The following is a 21,475-nucleotide window of genomic DNA, read 5'->3' on the forward strand; positions in this document are numbered from 1 at the left end:
TGCCCATGATAAATGCCCCTTATTACAAAAAGGCCAGAACTAACACTGAAACTAATAAAAACTAAAACTACGCATTTTCCAAAAAAAAAGAAAGAAAAAAAGAAAGAAAACTAACAAACCCGCTTTAAAACTGAAACTGAAAACAAAAGGTCAAAACGGAATAAAAATAAAAACTAATGAGAAATGCAAAACTATAATAACCTTAGTCCCATAGTAAACAGAACAATATTACAGGAAGAAATGAAGGTCACACTGAATGAGTCAGATTTAATTTAGTGTATCTTCTAGGAAATAGTTTTAGGTGACGCAAACATTAGGTGCAACTGTCTGTCTGACTTGTGGCATGTAGTGGTTTAGAGGTAAGTACAAATTTGATTACTGGCTGCAGTCCTTTCTGAGTAGAGTTTGCATGTTTTCCTCCCACATTATAAACACACACGGTGAAGGGGGACTGTCAATGCTGAAGAGTTAATTTGTATTTGCCATATGGTGTGCTGCTAACTGCTCCAGGGTTCCTTCTATTTAAAATACGCAGGGCTCAATGTTCAGTGACCCTGATATGCAATAACCAGGTAAACTGAACGACTGAATGCACTGTACTTCATGGTGAAGGATCTGGGCCTGCAGCTCCTGGATGTTGCTGGTGGGGATGGGGCGGTCCTGAATGACACGGTGGGCCTCCTCGATTAGGCCCTGCAGGTCTCTCACTTCCTGTTCATACTGCTCGTACTGCACCACTGCCTCCTGGGAGCCGAGCATAAAACACATTGCTATTATTAGATGAACAGCTAGTATCTCCCAAATGTCAGCTTTTTACAGTAGGGAGTAACAAAAATGATGATGGAAACATGCAGAGGAAAAAATTATTCCAACAAAATATGATAATTAATAGAAAAATCATCAAAGTTGAAGTCACAAGGATTTAACCTGGAATATGCAGTATTATTCAATTTTGTGGTATCAAAGTTTATTAATGGTCGGTTGATGTGATGTGAATTATTTGGCTGCGTCTTGGCTCAAGCTGGTAGACATGCCTCCCTATGAACATCCTTCTGCTGCATCAACAGTGCCCTCTACTGTACCTGTAGGATGTTGCACTGCTGGATGGCTATGTGCTGCATCTGACTGGCATCCTGCTGCAGACGCAGAGCCGTGCGACAGATGGCAAGGTTGGGCATCACCTCCTCTGGGACCTGCAGAGCACTCTGACACAACTGCACCGCCTGCACCTGCTGCTTGAAGCTCTCCATGTCTGACAGCAGACGCTGCAGAAACAGAGGAATTTCACAGTTTACATTTTTGGGGAAATTTTAACAAGCTAGAATGTGCTAAGTAAGCATCCATGACACTTTGGAATATTTTGTAGAAAAGGTGTGTGTGTTAATGCTCTGTGTTTACCTGTCTCTGAGTCAGCTGTTCCTTGAGGCTCTGGCGTGCCAACTCTGGTGAGGTCAGTGTGGCTTGGACTTGCTCCAGGGCAACATGTAGGGCCTTAACTTCAAACTCCAGGGCTTCCATACTCTGAGGACAAATCATACTTGGGTTGATTATATATTTATCTACTTATATATAGATATATTTATCACTGAGGACAAATTTATTTAAATGTGACAAACAATTAAAAAAACATTAACCAACTTAAAGGATAAGTTTGTTGCTTTTTAAACAAACAAACAAAAAAAGCTATTAAAAATGCTCAACATATGTCCATCATTCCTGAAAGACTGACTTCAAGTTGTGTACAATCTACCAGATAGGTTTTGATATTCCTTCAGGGAAATTCTGCTGTTTGTAGTGAAAATAGGGTTTGCCAGAAACACATTGATATTGTAAATAACTGCGTAAAGGTAGGAATCAATATCACTGCACCTTATCTGCATCCTGCAAGCTCTGCAGCCGTGTCTTGATGCTTTGCTGAAGCTCCTCGGTGTGTCGACTGAGTTCACACACCTGCTGACTCATAGCCTCCACCTGTAGCACTTCAGACAGAAGATCCACTTTCTCCCCCATGGACTCCAGGTCTCCATGGAGCTCCCGAGACTCACGCAGCACAGCCTGCACACAGGAGAACAAGGCAGAGAAAAAGGGGCTGTGTGAGGTCTGGTTTCATGGTGGGTGAAGCACCAGAGCAACACAGCTTCAGTCCTTGCAAAAGCCACTGTACCAGTTTCAGTTGAGTCAGTGTTCAGTGACATGGTGGATCAGGGGTGCACATGTCTCATGAAGGGCTCATAACTTTAGAGTGCATTGGTTTTAATGTGGCTCCCTTTGTTGTCATAAATTGGTTTATTTCCGTTACCAAATTAACACAGAGGAGGGTACACTACCCACTAATTTGTATTTTCAATATAAAAATTCAATATCAATATAATAGCAATATAAAAATCTAACCCATTCTGGGGTGGTATGGATCCCCACTCACCTGGTACATCCTTATCTGCTCCTGCAGATGAACAGAGGAGTTCCAGATGATATTTGCCCTCACAAGGCTTTTGGCTTTCTCTGACCACCTCACAATGAAGTCCAGCATCTCATTATACTCATCTAAATAGCAGACAGCCTGGGAACCAAAGATAAGAAAGAGTCCAAATGGTACACAGAATAAGACATTCTCATGGATGATGTAGCATAAAATAACTTTTGGATGAGCACAACAGCTGTCGTCTGTACTGAGGAAGTGTGAGAAATGCTTACCTTTTTGAGCCAGTTGTTCCTACAGTCTGCTAGCCGTGTTGTGTGATGATGCATTTCTGATAGCTTGCCAATGGCGTCACTTAGCTGTTTGGCCAGTAGAGGATTTCTGCGACCAAACTCTTGTACAGCAGCATCCAGCTCTGACAGAGTGCGTCCACAGCCGTCCAAGTCCTCAGCCAAGCTCTGAGGAAGGAAACAGAATGTGTATAATACTACTGGCCGTAGAATATTTCTAATTATTTCAAAGGCAATGTTAGAATGGATGAACTACAGTATAAGTCATGGTGGAAATTCAGGTAACTCACTTTGACCTCTTCTTTGGCATGATCAACGTCAGGGGATTTTTCCTTGAATTTAGCGGAGATGGCTTTGAGTTTCTCAGACATGTCATGGATTCTGGAGCTGAAGTCTTCCTTTATATCTCTGGTTTTCTGAATTTCTCTCTCTTTGGAAAGAACCTTGAACAGATTTAGGAAATACAAATAAATGATATATGCTTGATTTGTTTCGATCATATGATCAACATATACCTACATTTTATCGCTACATTTTATTGCCTTATGTAACTCTTGTAACTCCAATTTTGTTTGCATACTCCTCTGTGAGCTGAGAAAATTCTCCAACTTTGGCTTGTGAAAAGTCAGCAAAATCAAGGCTATTTCAATTACTCCCTAAAGAATTGACATTGCAGAGACACAAGGTTGTCACCCAACAGTGATTATGTCATTTGGTAGACACTTTTATACCTGCTGCCTTACAGCTGAATAAATAATATCAAAAAGAATATCGGTAGTAAAGGTGTCGGCCATGAGAAGTGCAATGAGACATCCATTTAGTTAACAGCATAGTTTGAAGTTAAAGTGGTCTCTCAAAGTATTATCGACAGTCAGAGCTATTTTGATAATACCTGGTCCTCAATTGCACCCAATGCGAGCGAGACCTCAGCCAGCTGCATGGAGATTTCCGAGGGTAGAATAGTGTAGAGGTCCAGGTACTTGCTCTGCTGCTGCTCGGCTAATTTATCCACATTCTGACGATAAGTGATCACATCACCATGTACAACCTGTACAACAAGAACAGGACCGATGTGGGCATTCGGCAAAGGAAATCCATATCATGTGACATATTAGTTATTCAGACAGGAGTGTCTAATTTTTCTTTCACACTGTATTCTAGTAGCATATATTCAAGAAGCTTATAATACTCTCTTTAGGTGGTAGATTTACCTCAAGCTCCTGTAGTAGAGAATCAATGTCTGGGGTGGGGTTGAGAAGGAGCTCTCTGGTCTCCTGGATCCAGGCTTTTACAACACTCAGGTCCTTCTCCACTTCCTCTCTGTCCCTTAGCTCCTGCCCTGCCTGAGCCCGCTTGGTCCTGGACTGTGTCAGGAGGCTGGAGGTAAAGGAACAAAAGGAGTCTAGTCATTACACCTGCAGTAAGTGTAGCAGGTGACAGTTTTTATCCTACTTGGATCAAACTTGCCAGGTGGGTTGGGGTCAGGTTAAAACCATGAAAACGACTGATTTTGTTCCAAACCGGTCACAACATCAAAGTTTGTGATCATACAAAGGACATATATACCAAAACAGCATGAAGCATACATGAAGCATCACTCGGAGTGCATTTCTAGTTTCTAAATTATTAAAGAAAATTGATTTGAAAACAAAAAAAGGAATATTTTGTAACAAAATATATTTTAATCATACAATTCAATTTAAACGCTAATACCACTGCAAGACTATTGTCTGAATACAGAAGGCAAACTATTGTTGAAAGCAGCAGCCTTGCCACTGTACCTTTCCAGTTGGTCTTGTACAGCTCTGATCTCCTTCAGGGTGGGCAGCTCCTCCTGGTCATTGGTTGGTGAAGGCACTTCCACATCGTGCAGCAGGCTGAGGGCGTATTGTCGCAGCAGCATGAGCGAGGAGAGCTCTCTCTCAATATCTTGGCTCAGCAGGTCATGCTGGTCCAACAGAGACTGCAGGGTGGCTTTGGAGGCCTTCTCTACTGCACTGTCTGGGACACGACTCTGCAGCTCATCAGAAACTGCCCCAAGCTTCGCCATCTGTACAAAATGATAATAATATCAGTGGTAGGGATACTTCGAGTAGATACAAAACATACATTATTAGAGGCACTTTCTACTCATTTAGTTTATGATCTGACTCGGCACCTTCTCTCTGAAAGTCCTCCATTCCTGTGCTGTGTCCTCCAGCACCCTCTCATGACCCCGAGCCACGCTGCGTAAGCGTGTCCAGCGCTGCCACACAGTGGTCATGGAGCGACTGATGGTGGCCTTGCTGGCGTCACTCGCCACCAGCTCCAGCTGAGCAGCCTGCTCCTCTAGGCCACTCAGCTTCTCTTGGAAACCATTCACAAGTGACACCAGGGACTGGAAAAAAGCAAACAAATAACCTAAATTACAATGCATAAGCTCTCATCCAAGATCATAGCATTCTTAGATATTTATTATTTTCTAGTCAATTCACCAAAAAACTGTATAAAAAATTCTCAACCATCTCAAACACCATATGTTTTCATCTGTATGACTGTTTTAGCCTCCCATACCCTATGACTCCGCAGCTTCTCTTCGGCCTCCTGGCTTGTGGCTGCCTTTGCAGTGGAAAACTCAGTAAGCTTCTTTTCAGCCTCATTCATCAGCTCAATGACTGTCTGTCTTGCCTCCTGGTATGACTTCCACTGGGCCACACAGCTGAGAACAATAGTAGGCATTATTGGAATAAGTGTCACTATTACCAACAAGGAACTGCAGACAAAATGACTATACTGTCATTACACTCTCTTGTCAGTCACGCTACCTCTGAAGGACATCCTGGTGACACTGGAGCTGGTCCCGCACTTCCACACCTCTCTGCTGTGCTGACTCCACGCTCACCTTGAGCTGCTCTTTGGCTGTGGGGTTCACCAGGTTCTCCAACTGTGGTGGCAGGGCATCCAGCTCCTCCAGGTGGATGAGGAACTCATGTTCTGTGGCCATGATGTCCTCATGCTGTCGGAGACACTCCTCGTAGTTTTCCACATCCACCCCCAGGCTAGCTTGCTGCAGGAAGGACACGGCATCCTCCAGCCATTCGCAGGCTGACTGCATCCTGAAGTGGTACTTTTGGCATAACTCCAGTGCTTGTGCCAGTGTAATCTTCACACAACAGTAAAAGAGAAAAAAAATAGTTGTTCTAACATGTAGGAGAAAAAAGTATGTATTCTGGCATATATTTGAACATATAAAATGCATTTATTTTGAGAGTGTGGAGTTTGCTGAGCACTCTGAATGCAAATGTTTTGACACTTCAAAGCAAATGAGAAATTGGGTGTTTAGTTATTAACTATAATGAATGACATTACTGGTCAAGCATTTCACCATAATGAATGCATTATTGTAACTATATATTTTACAGTATTGTCTGTGTAAGAAAATGCACCTGTTTGGAGCTCAGCGCTTTTTGAACATCAGCCTGCAGCTTTGCCATTTCTTCCAGGCTTGTATCCACGTGGGCTGGGACGAGCTCGTTGGCACTGATATACTTTTGTTTCTCCCTGCTACTAAGAGCAGCCACAATTCTCAGTCTGGATTGCACTTCCTCCTGCATGATCTGCTGCTTCCTGATTTCCTCCTGCACCTTCTCCACCCTCACATCCACGATCACAGCACAGCCCAGCTCGTCCCTCACCTGCTGCAGCCAGTCCAGGGTCCGTTTCATCTCTGTCTCAAAGTCTTTACTCTGCACAAACCTGTTCTCGCATTCTTGAATCAGCTCCCCCACTGCAGCTTGTAAGGACCGCAGCTCGTCTTGCCACAGAACCACCTGCTCCTTGGAGGCATCTTGCGCTGCCTGGTCCACGCGAGGGGCCAAAGTGTCCATCTGCTCCATTAGCCTGGACAAGTGCGAGTTGGCGCTTTGGAGACTTCCCGCCAGAGCATGGTAGTTCTTCAACCTCTCCTCGGCTGACTGGGTCTCTGCGTTAACTTTTACCAACTGCTCTTTAGTGGCCTTCAACTCAGAGTCAACCTGCATAGCCATTGCCTTGTGGTCCTCAAATGACTCTAAGGTGTCATCCAGATGCTCAACTTTCTGTTCAATCAACCTCTTCAGGCTGTTGTACAAGCTCACAAGCTGGGTCATCTCCTCTGGGCGCCAGGGTTGACCAGTGCTGCGGAAACCCTCTTTCTTCTGGTTCAGTTCACTAACAGCTAAACCCAGGTTGCTGAGATCCACCTGAATTGCTTTGTAATCACTCTGCAAACTGACAACCTCTTCTGTTTGCAGGCCAACAGGCTGCTTCCCCAGATTATTGAACTGCTCCTCAAGCTCTTTAAGTGCTTTGTGAGTGACATCTATGAAAGAGGTGTACTCCTTCCTTGCAAGAATGGCCTGTTGGATTTTCTCCTGCTTTTCTTTGGCTAGTGCTAATATGCTGTTGTATTGATGGGGAAGGATATTGAGTTTTTCATCCAAGTAGCAGTGGTCTACTTCATTCAGAGTGGGCAGTATCTCCTGGCCGGCTCTCTGTACAATGAGAAGGAGGTTTTCATATTCAACCGCCTGCTCAACTATCAGTTGATACTTCAGTAGCTGTGCTTCCAATTCTGCATCTCCATTCATTAGATTGATTTCAGGAAAGGTGATTATATCAGCTTGTTTTATCCACTGACAGGTTTTTTCCAGATCACTCTTGAAATACTTTCTAGACACAAGTACTTTTTCAAGCTCCTGAAGTCTCTGGCCACACCTGTGTAGAGTTTTCTCAAAGATGTTCTGCAACTCCTGCAACTTTGTGAGTATCTCATTCTTTTCATCCTCACTGGCATCCCTCATCAGATCCCTCCCTTGAGACCACAAGGAGGTCAGCTCACTCTGATAAGCCTTCAGACTGCTTTGGATGTTCCTACACGTTCGAACCTGCTTGGCCAGGTCATCGGGTAACAAAGCAATGTATTCTTCTGCCTGGGCCTTCTTCTCATTCTGCTGGACCCAGGAAATGGCCTGGCTCACAGCCATTAGGAACTGTGTCCTCTCTGTGAAAGCCTTGCTGAGGTGCTTCCTGCGCTGCACCACCTTCACACTCAGAGATTCAACCTCAGATTGAGTATCTGAAATCAGCTGCTGCAGACGCTGCCGTTCACTGAGGCCTAGGTGTGCCAGCACCCTGTCAGCATCGACCAGAGCCTGGGCTAGCAGGAGCTGCTTGGCCTCTAGCTCACTACAGATGCTCAGGTGGTCAAACAGAAAGCTCTGAGCCAGCTCTGGAGGAGGACTCATTTTCATGGCCTCAGACAGGGCAGGCTGCTGTTCCTCTGCCCAGTCACGAGCCTCCCTCAGACGGGCCACCACTTGGCCCATGTCCTCCAAGGTCACCACTGAGTCCAGGATCTTCCTCTCAATTAGGTTTTGCATCTGAGACCAGCGCTGCTCAAAGTGGCTGATTTGCTCTTTTACCAGCTCCTTGTCATCTAAGTTCAAATGTTGGATGACTTTCTGTCTCTGGTCCTTTAGGTCCTCAAGCGTGCCTTTCTGGTCTTCCAGAGTTACTGCCAGTTTCCGTAATGCCTCCAAATGCTCAGATGAACTTTCAGCATCCGTTCTGTGGCAAAAGAACAGGAAATTATACAAATGCTCTACTGATGATATGCCAGCACACCAACAGAAAATACTGAAAACACTAACTATGTGTTATATGGATCTTTCCTGTGAAGAGAGGTCCTTGTTATTTGAACAGAGGACTTTGTGAGGCCTCACCAAAATAGATTATTTCTCAATGAAGACAAGTTTTTCAAGTTTTCCTACAGCTAAATTTTGTATGTATGGGGGCAACAAAACAAAGAAGCCCTTACGATATAAATCCCTGAAACATCCAACTTTTTTAATTTTCTATTTTCACACCATGCAACCAAAGGTTATTGTATTCAATGTGTCAATTATGCATATTAAGCTCATTCAGACAGACAAACAGACAGACAGACCAGACAGGAAGACAACTTAATCAGACAGAGCAGACAAACAAATGGGACAGGACAGTGACAAGGACAGACATACCTACAGACATACAGAGGAACAGGATTATAATGTGTACTTAGTTCTTGGAATTCAATTTGAAGATAAAAAAAAAGAAAGATAGAAAGATTTAAGGAAGTTGAAATGAATGGAAAGAGGTGATAAGTGTTGATAAGTAATTAAATAACCTATAACTTCATGTTTTTGTCTTGACAATGACAGAAATCAAGATGAAAAAGTATCTATCATTTTAATGTTAACTTTATTAACAACTCCACCTGGCCAGATTGTCCCACTCCTTGGACACCTGCTCAAACAGGGCCTCCATTGCAGTGATGCAGTTGTGGTATTCCTTAGACCTCTGCAGATCCTCCTCTCTCTGACTCTGCAGGTTGTTGGCCTGGTGACAGAGCTCCAGCCACGAATGGCTCAGACGATCCAGCTCTGCGTGCTCTGGGGAGTCCTGGCCCCTCGTCAGTCTGCTCACACTCTCTGTCATCTTAGTCAGGACACTCTGTTTTGACTGCAGTTGCTGACTGAATTCCTGTTGGACATGCAAAACATTGTATTTGATGGTAAACAATGAGCATGTCGCAGTGATACACACACAGTAAGCAGTCAAAATTTGGACGAAACTTGTGATTTATGCCCATACAGTATAGGTGGCTTTATAGGCCCTTGTTTAAAGAAACTAAACAGGGCAACACCCTCAGCTTATCCAGATAAGAAAAAACTCCCCAAAAAACGCACAGAAGAAATGTACACGGTCAGGGGAAGGACAGGTGTGATTCTGCTTCCTACCTTGGCCTGTGACAGCATGTTGTGAGCAATCTTGGTCTCCAACTCTGCAGGCCTTCTGGAGAAGCTGAGAAGCTGTTGCTCCATATCCTGGAACAGGCTGGAGAGCTCCTGCTTCTGTTCCTTGATCTCCCTCCAGCCCTCTGAAAGCTCCTGGGCATTGGACATCCTCTCCTCTATCTGTAAAAGCACATATACACATTTACACACTGAATTTCCAGAATCTTGCGCTGCCAACAAAAGTCCACATGTATTTAATCCAAAAATGTTCTCATGCAATCCTGGGCACTCACAATACCTATATCAGATATATCAGCCATTGTAAAACAGCATGATTAGTACTTGATTGAATATGATGGACCAGGAGGTAACACTGAACTGACCGTGAGCTTGACCCGCTGCACCTCAGCCGCTGTAACTCTCACAGCGTCATCAGAAAGGTCACAGACAGAACACACCAGGTCCAGGTAAGTGCTGGCCTGTTCCTGAAGGGCCCTGTAGTGTTTCACCTGTGCACAGAAACGTAAAGGATCAAAATGACACACTATAATAAAAACTCGTCTTAGGGAATAGGGGATAGACTTTATCAATGTCTGTGAGCCAACTGTATGAAAAATAACGTGTAATTGAAGAATCTCAGTAAGAGGAGTTCCTGAAACTAATGGGGATGCTATGCTATCATTCGTAATCCCTTATAAACATGTTTCCCCTGGCAGTGTGTCCTCATTCTGTCCCCATGGTGTTTTTGTTTTGCCATTACTAAAGGATATCATTGCAAAACAAATTACAAAATTCATTTAGAGCATACATTTTGGAAAATGAAAATGACAATGAAAATGGGTGGTTTAAAGAAACATCACAAACAAATGTGGTGTTTCAAGGCAGCATTCACTACGCTGCATTCATTCTTTGTAGTATCCTGAAATGTTTTTTTTAAAAATGTTCCTACACTGAAAAGCTCGCAGTAGGGAAACAATCCACAAAATTGAAATGCTGCTGCTTTTCTGCAGTGGTGTAAATTAAGGCGTGGACGCTCTATCAGCAGAAACACAGCTGTATGGGGAAAAATGCTGGCACCACACCAGCCATTCTGAAATCGCTATCTATATATATAGTCACAGACACACCTGCTTGAGAGCCTCCTGCAGACCAGATGGTGGCTGATCATTTAGCTGGACCTCCTCCTGTACTGAGGAGAGCCAGGTTTGGCACTGCTGCAGAGTGTCCTGGTGGCTAACGTGTTTCTGCAGCTCCCGATCCAGACTCTGATACACCTGTTGAACAAGGAGAGTCAAGACCACGCAGGAAAAGTCTTATTTTTATTGAATAAAGAGTCAGGTTTGTGTGAAGATGATATGATAGAGAGGTCTCCTTGTTAAATGTTGAATAAAATAAATTTCCATGCAGACAAGAGGCAAAATAGGATACTGCAAGCTGGCAAGGAGCTTTCACAGATTGCATTTTATGATGTTCTGTCCTTGATCTGGCTTATCTTACCTGATAACCATAACTGAAATAATGATGATTTGTGCATGATTTTGAACAATAAATATTAAGTCATTGAGCAGGACAAGTATTTGTCAGCTATAATTCACTGGAAATACAAATTGTCTTGTATTACTCACCCGTTGGGCAGTGCTGCAAATGGCAGAGTAGCTGTCTCTGGTTCCTTGTTGATGAGCCTGCACTTGCTGACTGATCTTAGTTTGAACTTGGTCAGTACAGCTGGCAACAAGATCTTCTCCTTTCTGCTTCAGGCTGGTGAGGCGCTCCTCAAAACTTGCTATTTCTTCCATGATTGCCTTATAAACACACGATGAGGGTTAAAATGCAGTTTACCAATACACAGCATGTGATTTAACTACTTCAGGTGCTGTTTGCTTGTATGTTAGAGTAAAGGGGATCTGGTGAATACTGGGCAATCAATGGGGTTACCCTCCCCTCCACTGGTATTTAGGGCTCATTAGAGGGATAAACATTTTGACGTAATGTTAATATAATTTAAATTAACATGAAAAACAACGTGAATTCTTACAGGACTGTACAGTGTCTGTTACCTTGTGTCGGGCAAGTTGCTGAGTGGCCATTTCCATGCTGCTGGTCTGCATGGAGTCGGAGGTAACCAGCCTGCTGGACATCTGCAGGAGCCACTTCTCCACCTCCTGCAATTCACTGTTATAATCCTCGTGCTCCTTCACCCACTCAACAAGGCTCTGGACCTGCGTCTGAGAGAAAACAGGCAGCCAGTTTCAGAAACACTTCCAGGAAAATCATCACACATTTATAATTATTTGTCTGTCACATTCCTACAGGTGACAGCAATGCCATGTTGCTGAGATCTTGCTAAATTGCAGAAAGTGACAGTTATAAATATTTCTGCTTAGTACAGTTTTAAATAGTGCATATCCACAAGGTCATGACCCATTATTGGTATTAAATTTTGCTTGTTTTGAAACACCTACAGCAGCAAAAAGTGTGAATGACAGCGAAATAGCAGCCATACCTTAGCAGCAACGCAGAGGTCCTGGTAGTCTGCCTGCAGCTTTCTCATGTTATCACTTATAGTGGGGTCGCAGATTATGGTGAGCAAGGCCTCTCCTTTCTCAATGACAGATTTCACTGCTGACTCATGTGACTGCACTGTCTGTTGGATGGTCTACACAGGCGCAACGAGAACAAAGCATTCCAAGGTAAATCAAATCAGTTTTCACACTCTGTTCACTGCTTTCCAACAGTTGAACATCAGTGAAACATAATTCAGTCAAGACAATTCACACAATGAAATGTATTTATTCACTGATGTGACATGAGGATAAAGATGTGTCCCAACTCAGGGGTCACCTCCTTTGAAGGTCACATTTCAAGACTGCGCAAGTCATATTTACTCAACAAGGCTGTCCTAACCCATAGTGTCTTCCAAACACAGCCTGGATATACAGCCTTTTTTCCACACAATTTGGAAAAATCACTCCAAAACTGTCTTAATAAATTAACTGCAGTACAGGTAAGACTACTGGCTAAACCTAAAACCCTAATCCATATAAAATTTAAGACATTTAAGACTTTTTAAGGACCAGCAGAAACTCCATGTCAGCTGAGGAGCTTCCTGACTGAACTTGCATTGCTATTTTACCGCAGATAAAATTAGCAGAGTAAAATTAAGTTACCTTGTACTTGGCCAGCTGAGCCTTCTTCTGGTATAGCTCAGCTTTGGGCTCCACAGTTGACGCTAACAGGTTCTTGGTCTCACTGACCCACTGCGCCTGGGCCTTGTACTTGTCCAGAAAGTCTTTGGAGTGTGAGATGCATTTCTCCAGGGAGCTGTGCTCCATCCGCAGAGCAGCCATTAACTCCTCCAGCTGGGAGAGGCGGGTTTCCACCTCCTCCTTCAGCTGCTCTGCCTCAGCCTCCTCTAAGTATGCCATGGCTCGTTCAGCCTTCTCTCTCATTGTCTTGACGAAGATGTGACCCTGCTCCATTTCTGCTTGAAGTGCCTGAAAGTTACAGCCAGTGGCATTAATTAGTGCTAACCTGATACTGTTTTTTTGGGTCAGATCCTGCTGGGGAAAATTAAAATTTACAATAGTTTTGTGTAAATTGTATTGGTGCACTATTACCAGAATTTATGCTGCACCGGTCCGTCCATGAAAGGCCAATACTAGCCATTAATGTCGTCAATATATTGGTCAAAGTCTAGTTTAAATGTATAGCTTGTTAAAGGCCTGCTCCGATGAATGTTGTGTACGTGGCAGATGATTATACAGACCAATGGATAAGGTAACTGGGACTAGGATGCTACCTATCTTAAACAAAATACCTCGAGTTTTTTGATCTTTCTCTCCATCGCAATGCGGTCCACAATGTCAATGCTGATAGCCACAGTGCTGAAGTTGTTCTGCGCTGTGCTCAGCCAGTCTGAAAAGGTGCTGAAGACACTCTGTGCCTCTTCAATACAAGACACTTCTTCCTGGAGCTGTTTGATGGTCTCCTGCAATGCAGACGTAGAGGCAAAGACAGAAGTATGTTTAAACTCGCTTCAATTACTTCTCAGAATGGATTTTGACATGAAAATCTTACAAAGTAGGTCAAGGCGACATATTGATTAGAGACAACATCCCACTATAGAAAGGCCACTAACTTGAAAAACCAGAATAAGCTATGGCAAAAGGCAGAGCTCTTACCTGCTTACTCATTGTTGTGTTTGCTAAATCATGAGCGACAGTTTTTGCCATTCACACTGGTTAGGGGAATTATGAATTATGACTTAACCAGCGCAGAGAAATACAGTGTGTCTGTGTGTGTGTGTGTGTGTGCGTGTGTGTGTGGTGGGTGTGCAGCATCAGCCACACTGAGGCTGGTGAACTGCTCATCGTACATCAGTGATTTTCTAACTGTACTGACTCAGTGAATAAATGAATTAAATATTTTGTTGAGTGGTTCACTTATTTACAAAGACACTGCAACCACAGCACTTTGGTGGTAACAACTGGAGTTTTTAAAATCAAAATAGATTCACTTACTCCAATCATAAATCCATTTCACACTAAAGTATGTCTGACTCAGAATCCTGCAATATTGGTCCAGGGGCTTCACATAAGCACACTTGTTGCTTTTTGAGTTGCTTTTATCTAGTACTCTTCTAGTGTTTGCAAAGACCTTTGTGACACTGTTTGGAAAAGTTATCAATGCTACCTAAACTGAAAGGTGCTCATGCATGTCTATGTATGGGCATGTATGCGCACTTTATGCAGGCATACAGGGCGCACACAGCTATGTGATTACATGGTTATTACCAGTAGATGGAGAAGCAAGGCATGGTAGCGGGCAGTAATCTGGGTGGCTCTGGAGCTGATCCGGCTGCTGATATGGGTCTCATCCAGAACCTGCTGAGCCAGGACACTGAGGCCTTCCATCTCCTCCTGGTACACCAGCACCTCCTCCTGCCAGCTCTGGCCGAGGAAGAACCATCACTGATGTTAGGAAATTGGCTCATAATAGATATATCAATATTGCATTTGTTGGCCAGTATGCCAGAAAGAAGCATATTGGACTAAAAAAAATCACTTAACAAGTTTAAAATCAGTGTTGTCATTTAATAGTTCATAGTCCATCAGACTTGATTGTGTACAACACTTTGTAAAGCATTTCAGTTGGCACAATAGAATAACACAGTTGAGCATATGGTGGTGCGGAATGTGTTAAGACGTTAAGAAGTTTATTGTTCGTTAAGAAGCTAAGAAGTTTATTGTTCCACCATACAATATGAATTACTACAGCTATCTCATTACCAAATTAACAGCTGATGATTCCTTTAGTATCACTCAATATCAGTCAATATATGGTTATTGGAAGTTTTTTGGTCTCAAGAAGAGGTGTTTATAAAAGCAAAGATCTTCATGTTTTGGGGAGGCAAAGCAGAAGAAGAAGACTTTGAAAATTAGCTTTGTGCACAGCGAATAATAGACTTGGATGGCAAATGTAAGGGAAATGGCAAATGTAGCAAAGTAAAAAGTTAATTACTGGCTAAAAAATACCCAATTTGGAAATAGAAATAGAGATTTTAAGTATTAGTTTCTAGAAAAGAAAATACATTTTTAACCCATTTGCATTACTTGCATGTGTTACTGCCAACACCTGTTGGTTTGTTGATGGCTATGGTGATGGGCCACTATTCCTATTTCTACCATGCCTCTATGGTTGCACTCCTGTAACACTGTCTTTCTATACTGCAGTCAAACTAATTACACATCAAGCCATAGACTTAGTGATCACCTTTATCAGCTGCAGCTGAGCATCTTTGGTGGCGCGGTCAGACCGCCGATGGCTACGAAGTTGCCCTTTGGTCTCCATGCCTTTAAGCCAGCTGTCAAGACACTGAAACTTCTGCTCCATCTGCCGGAGTTTGGCCAGCGCACTGTTGAGCTGGGCCCGGGTGTCGGCCAGTCGTGCCTGGTACAGTCTCCACTCCTGCTGCAGGGTCTCCAGTGCACGGTCCTCTATCTGGGGCAGCCCCCAGGGAATGACCAGTTCTCGACTGACCAGCAAGGTGTTGAGCAAAGCCTGGCCCTCTGTGCAGTGCAGCTGTAGTTCCTGTGTAGTCAAAGCACACCGAGATATAGCTCAGTTTAGTCAACTGTCTAAAAATCTTTTATTTATATTAGGGATGCAACCATTGCTTGTTTGCCAAAAAGGCCAGTTTTCACTATTTTCACTAATGCCTAATTTACAGGGAATTGTATAATTCTACTTATAGGCATGCATGATAGATGTAACTTTGTCATCTGAATTTAGGGTATCATTACTACTTTGATTCTGAATGATCTCTTTCTGGACCTGCAGTTTTTGAAGAGTCTCTTCCAGTGTATCAACATCCCCCTCCAGCTGGGTGTAGCAGCCCAGCTTCTCTTGATCCTGTTCCAGCCAGTCCTCGAATGCATGGAGGCCCCGCTGGTACTCCTGGTGGGCCTTCACCAGCTCCTCCGCTTTGCCCACTGCCCTCTGACAACACAGTGAGGAATATATTTAAAGTGGTAATCCACAAACTCCTTGTGGTGTCTAGGTAGATTGTGGTTTTAAGATATACAGAGTCAAGACTAAAAGGAAATCATTAAGGGTAAAATTTCATGTAATATTTTGTAAATGTCTGTAAATGTTTGATTTGAAATACAGATTATTGATTAACAGAAATTCTTACCATGGCATTGTCTTTGACAGTGTTATAGCGCTCCTGTAGGTCTTGCAGCTCCAGCTGAGTTACGTAGTGCTCAGCCATGCTGGCACTTTTTGCAGCGATGGTGTCCAGCAGCGTGCTGTGGCTGAGCACTTCTTCATACAACAACTGAAATAACAGCAGGGATGAAAGGTTATATCATTAGTGAACTGTACATGTTTCAAGTTTGTACATCACACCCCTAAGATTGATTATCATATTTATTGCTTGGAATTGAAGCTTACTATATTATCTTTGTAAGCCATTTTCACTGAAAATCATATCTTAATTCAGCAAATTGTATTACATGAACATCTGATAAGATGGCAGTACCTTGGCTTTGCTAAGATTGGCAGTTTTGTCTCTCATCTCTGAGCACTGTTTATCACTGGGATCAAGACTCTCCTCTACCCGTTCCACCCAAGCCACGAACTGGCGCACGTCCTCCTGGTAGCTTGTCCACTGAGACAGGGAGCCCTCGAGCTGACTAAATTTTAAAAAATACAAAGTCAGATAATCATACAGCAGTAGTAACAATAGCAGCAGTTATAAGAGTAGAAGCAAAAGTACATTCAGCAACCATTGGTCAGTTAATCCTGTGTCAACTAATTAAGGTACAGTGGCAAACCTACACAGATCTAAGGTGGTAGCAGTAGAGAACTAACCTTTTGCACTGGATGGAAGCAGAGAGCAAGGCATCCCAGGAATCTTTCAGGTCCTGTATGTGTTTATGGACCACAGGCACTCCCTCAGCTGAGGTATTTCTCTGAACCGACTCTCCTCTTGTAATCAGCATCTTCAGCTGGATCTCCTTTTCCTGACGAGCGGTCAGCAAAGCCTGCAACATTCATACACACATGCTTGCATAAATACTCAGGATTCAAAGTGATAATTCTGATTTGGGCAAAACTATCAGTGATCTTCAATACCTCCAGCTTGATCATTCTGCTGTCCAGAACATTTTTGTCAGCAGTGGGTGTGCAGTAAGTCTGAAGCATGTGGCTGGTGTCAGCCACCCAGTTCTGTAGCTCCTTTAGCCCTTGGGAGAAGAGTTGGTGCTCACTGACTATTCGGTCGATCCGTGATGCCTTCTCCTGCAGAACCACAAAGCAGGGCACAACCAAGAATTACTAACTGAGGATTAGAAATGTATTTTTATGACAATGTAGAGTAGGCTTAACCTGATATTCACATGATAATGAGGATTTAGATAAAATAAAATAATAATAAAAAAAAAAAAAACAGATTGATGAAACTAACTTGTGTATCTTCTATGAAACAAAGACTTACAATGACAAAGAATTAGTATTTACTTAATGGTGGACTTCCACTATTTATCATCTGAACATAATGTTTAGTAATAGTCAGAGCTCCATCCAGTCTAGCGCTTGTGTCTCCTCTCCAGTTCTACCCCCCAGAGGAGCCCCAGTGGGCAGGCAGTCCGGCAAGCATATATTACTATACCTTGGTCAGGTTGGTTAAAGCTAGGTACTGAGCAGAGAGCTGTGAGACACGGTGCACAAAGCCCTTGCCGGCCGCGTGTTCTTCCCACAACAGCTGGGCCTTCTCTTTCAGCCTGTTCAGCTGAATCTCCTGAGAGGCTAAGTCCTCTAGCACGGACTGGAAGAGCAGAAGCAGGTTATCAAAGTTGCATGCAAGCTCACAAAGACACATAAGACAGTTAACTTCAGACACTTCAGACACTTCAGACAAGGGCATTAGAGATAACAACACAGCAGAAAAGGAAAGAGAATGAGAAATTTGGCAAATGTTATGGCCTGAAAAGCTCTTTGGTAGTAATGATGTGCAATTAAGGCTCATGAAAATAGCAGAACAGGTTTAAGCATTGGGTAGAAGATAGTCACAAATAAGGTGATTTTCTAATGAGTTTAGCGCTGTGTTAAAACATAAAAGAGAAGCAAGGAGGTGCAGAAAGATGGGAGCGACGCACAAGTAAGCCATCAGCAGTTAGCGTAAGCTCATGAGGGCCATTCTAACTAAGTCTCTACCAGCAATCATGGATCTCTATAGCACAGTTGTAATGGTGAGCCTCTGTGAATGGCAGTGGTAGTCGTGTTGGGGCTCTAACACAGCAGTTGTTGCAGCTGAACATGAGTGGTCTTCATGGAGAGGGATGTTCCAAGATCAGCAGCTGATGGGCACTGGTACCTGTAGTTTGTGCAACTCCTGCTTCTTGGCTGTCAGATCATGGAGCCGCGTGCTGCTCTCCTGTACAGCCAGCTCTGTGGCATTAAGCCATTCCTGAAGAGGCTCAGCACTTGCCTCGAAGTCCTTCATCTGAGACAGAAGGTTCTGAAATACATAAAAAGATGAGTTATAGTCTGTTGCGAAAGCGCACAAAGAAGTGAAACTGTCTTTTTGTCTGCTGTCTGCTGCTGCTTCTTACCCAGGGAGTTGCTGAGATGAAAAACTACAAAAGGTGGAAGAAGATGCTAAAACACTTACCTGTAAACCTGTCTCTCTATTGTGCAGGTTAGACATAATATTTTTCCAGTCTTCTCTGGCACTGTTTGTTTTAGCCCGAACTGCATCGACTCTGTCTTTAGCAGCGATACTGGAGACCAGTTCACTGCTCACCACTACAGCATTAAGCTTCGACTGACCATGCTCTCTGTCACTCAGGAACTCCTGGGGACAAGAAGCAGGAGAGATGAGATGGTCCAAGGTTCAGCACACATTCAAACTAAAATTACATCACGGTTATATTTTCTAAACATTTTAGTTTGAGCAGTGAGAAGTTCAACAGCTAGGCTGATAGGCCCACCCCTGAAGCAAATATCCTGGACCGGAGCTACCCCAGCTTAACCTTAGCAGCATAAGCACCTGTATGGTCTATATGGCATTTGACTCTTTGTTCTGTACCTGAATCTTCTGCAAACTAGTTGAGGCCTCACTGACGTTCTGAGGTACGTCAAAGCACTTGGCTGTGTTGATCTTGGCATTGACGAGCCACTGCTGGAACTCTCTGAATGCTGAGCGGAAGCCCTGCTCCAGCAGCTTCTCTTTGCCTTGACACTCCCTGGAGGCCTGCAAGCTCAAACTACGAAGACGTAAAAAGATATCAGATGAAAATGATTTATTTCTCTTTATCACTCGACAATACTATACAAGTTTCTACCATGGAATAATGGAATAGTGGAAAAAAAAAAAACCTGTTTGAATTTTATTTCTATACCTCACACTCCTGTAGACACCCATTATTTTGTTGTCACTTTATTACAAAGAGCTGTAGTTTTGGTGGTTCTGAACACTGATCATGTATGGCAGAGTTTAGTATACAAAATCTAGTAAATCTTGTAAGTAAATCGTCCACATACATTTCACATTAAAGAACATGGACTATGGTGCACCAGATTTTCAATTTCACTCACCTGTTGTATTCTTTGATAAGAGAGGACACTCTATCTGACTGTGTGCCCAGATCTCTGGAGAATCGGCACAAATCATTGAGCTGAGTCTTCAGACTATCAGACATGGGCTCAGCTTTCACAAGCCCCTCCAGAGTGTCCTAGATGTTAAACAGTGGTGTTACTGAGTGATTAATCACCATATTACAGCATGAAGCATTTCATATACAGTACATCCTTCATCTGATATTTGCTATCACTGTTGTTTCTGATTAACAGTGGCTTGGAACTATACTTAAGAAATAAACGTCCTCAATGAAGACTGCATGTAGCGTGACGACTTAATTAAGTTACCTTTGCTATTTGCCAGGCCTTAACAGCTTCCTCCCCACTGTATTTTCCCTCAGCCTGAGCCAATTTTAGGCGCCAGTCCTGTAGCTGACCGCTGAAGTCCTGCAGGTCCTGCTCTAGCTGTGCTGACAGGCTGTTGAACTCCTGTTCAGAGCTGGCTATCTGAGAAAGAGCAGTCTCAAGACCGGCCCGCGTTTGCAGGGCCCCGCGCTCCCACTGCTCCCATGACGACAACAGCGCCGCTTCCTCTCGCTCCACAGCCTCAAAGCCTCCTGAGCCGGTGTGATCTCTAGCCACCGCTCCACATCTCTGAACCCGGTTCAGCCTCTCTCTGCCTCGCTGCTTGGAGTCAAGCAGCTCCTGGAAAAGACACGAAATCGCAGCTGTCATGACATCTGTCAGCTGTAGATTCTTTTTTTAAAGACCTTTTTTTTTAAACATTTATGCCTCCATTGCTTCTATAATGAAGAGAGAAAAGGGGATGATGTGCCAAAGGTCCCGGGCTTCATTTTAACCACGAATCTTAAACCACTGAGCCACCAGGAAGACACATAATTGTAATTTCTGTTCACTGTTGCTCAAAAATAATGAGGCTTCTTGATGACAGAGGTGTAGATTGATTAGTTTTTATGTCTTTTTCAGCACAGCCTCCTTAATAGAGGGTGTGTCTGTCAAATTTATAAGTTCCTACTCAAGGTCACTGCTTCCCAGCCCTTGTAACAGCCTGAGGGGCTAAATAATGGAACCTGCACCCAGCTCAGTGACACTAGTGTGGGGCCGCTGCTCTTTGCTATCGATTGCTGTCATTTTGGCCTCACTGGGCCGTGATCTTAGATATTTATTGAACTGGTTTGCTTCTGAGTGTGACGAGTATTACCTGCACTTTGGAGAGCTTTCTTTTTATAGAACATGAGTCTCCTGACAGGTCCGACCAACGCTGGAGTTCCTCTTTTGCTGAGACCAGCCAGTCATTGAAGTCTCTCACAGCGTCCAGGTACTGCTCATGCTCAGACACAATGCACTGCATGGACTGGACTTTACCCTTTGGGAATTAAAACAATATCGTAAATCCAGATTGCACAATTTCAAAAATAATGCAGAATAGATTATGTATGAACAGGAATGGGTCACATTGTATTTGCAAATATTTTTCATTGTATGGTTTAGTTTGTAGTTCTGTAGTTGTTCTAAGCCACCAGGGAGGGTGGGATGTGGTTTCCAACATAGACGGACTTGATATCTGAATTGGTTTAGTGTAACCAACCAATGTGGGCAGCAAGGTGGACAGAGGGACCATCTTACAACTGGTACTATCTCCCATGACCCTAAGGCTTGGTACATGCTTCCTGTAGACATGGACATGACCGCGGGCATGAGCCATGTCCAGTCTTGGGCGTTCATGCCTCTTGCACAGCTCTCTCTCTTCCTTCTTTCAAAGTGAACAACTCCTTAGTGGACATCCTCCATGCTGTTCCTGCTTCTCTGCTCAGCCAGATGTAGCAGGAGCATCCTCCCAGGAGTGCTTTCTTTACATGGGATCAGTA

At 43.5% G+C, this 21,475-nt stretch overlaps 1 protein-coding gene across 1 annotated transcript in view; it reads right to left on the reverse strand.

The window, feature by feature from the left end:
* syne1b (spectrin repeat containing, nuclear envelope 1b) overlaps window positions 1-21,475 on the reverse strand; it is a 98,512-nt gene that overhangs the window by 34,642 nt on the left and 42,395 nt on the right. Inside the window, exons 54-90 of the mRNA XM_030045127.1 lie at window positions 20,809-20,973; window positions 19,935-20,291; window positions 19,605-19,741; window positions 19,096-19,273; window positions 18,679-18,861; window positions 18,382-18,525; window positions 17,677-17,832; window positions 17,142-17,306; window positions 16,878-17,050; window positions 16,546-16,699; window positions 16,198-16,341; window positions 15,837-16,001; window positions 15,276-15,593; window positions 14,297-14,452; window positions 13,321-13,491; window positions 12,671-12,997; window positions 12,007-12,159; window positions 11,561-11,728; window positions 11,129-11,305; window positions 10,631-10,777; window positions 9,887-10,012; window positions 9,507-9,683; window positions 8,984-9,249; window positions 6,135-8,295; window positions 5,514-5,851; window positions 5,263-5,407; window positions 4,868-5,086; window positions 4,491-4,759; window positions 3,921-4,086; window positions 3,602-3,757; window positions 3,000-3,152; window positions 2,695-2,877; window positions 2,423-2,560; window positions 1,870-2,055; window positions 1,399-1,521; window positions 1,083-1,265; window positions 601-744 (exon numbers count right to left, since the gene is read on the reverse strand). Of these exons, the coding sequence (XP_029900987.1) occupies window positions 601-744; window positions 1,083-1,265; window positions 1,399-1,521; window positions 1,870-2,055; window positions 2,423-2,560; window positions 2,695-2,877; window positions 3,000-3,152; window positions 3,602-3,757; window positions 3,921-4,086; window positions 4,491-4,759; window positions 4,868-5,086; window positions 5,263-5,407; window positions 5,514-5,851; window positions 6,135-8,295; window positions 8,984-9,249; window positions 9,507-9,683; window positions 9,887-10,012; window positions 10,631-10,777; window positions 11,129-11,305; window positions 11,561-11,728; window positions 12,007-12,159; window positions 12,671-12,997; window positions 13,321-13,491; window positions 14,297-14,452; window positions 15,276-15,593; window positions 15,837-16,001; window positions 16,198-16,341; window positions 16,546-16,699; window positions 16,878-17,050; window positions 17,142-17,306; window positions 17,677-17,832; window positions 18,382-18,525; window positions 18,679-18,861; window positions 19,096-19,273; window positions 19,605-19,741; window positions 19,935-20,291; window positions 20,809-20,973 (8,871 nt within the window). The remainder of the gene's footprint in view (window positions 1-600; window positions 745-1,082; window positions 1,266-1,398; window positions 1,522-1,869; window positions 2,056-2,422; window positions 2,561-2,694; window positions 2,878-2,999; window positions 3,153-3,601; window positions 3,758-3,920; window positions 4,087-4,490; window positions 4,760-4,867; window positions 5,087-5,262; window positions 5,408-5,513; window positions 5,852-6,134; window positions 8,296-8,983; window positions 9,250-9,506; window positions 9,684-9,886; window positions 10,013-10,630; window positions 10,778-11,128; window positions 11,306-11,560; window positions 11,729-12,006; window positions 12,160-12,670; window positions 12,998-13,320; window positions 13,492-14,296; window positions 14,453-15,275; window positions 15,594-15,836; window positions 16,002-16,197; window positions 16,342-16,545; window positions 16,700-16,877; window positions 17,051-17,141; window positions 17,307-17,676; window positions 17,833-18,381; window positions 18,526-18,678; window positions 18,862-19,095; window positions 19,274-19,604; window positions 19,742-19,934; window positions 20,292-20,808; window positions 20,974-21,475) is intronic.

Source organism: Myripristis murdjan, chromosome 22 (genome assembly GCF_902150065.1).
Source record: "Myripristis murdjan chromosome 22, fMyrMur1.1, whole genome shotgun sequence".
Taxonomy (NCBI): Eukaryota; Metazoa; Chordata; class Actinopteri; order Holocentriformes; family Holocentridae; genus Myripristis; species Myripristis murdjan.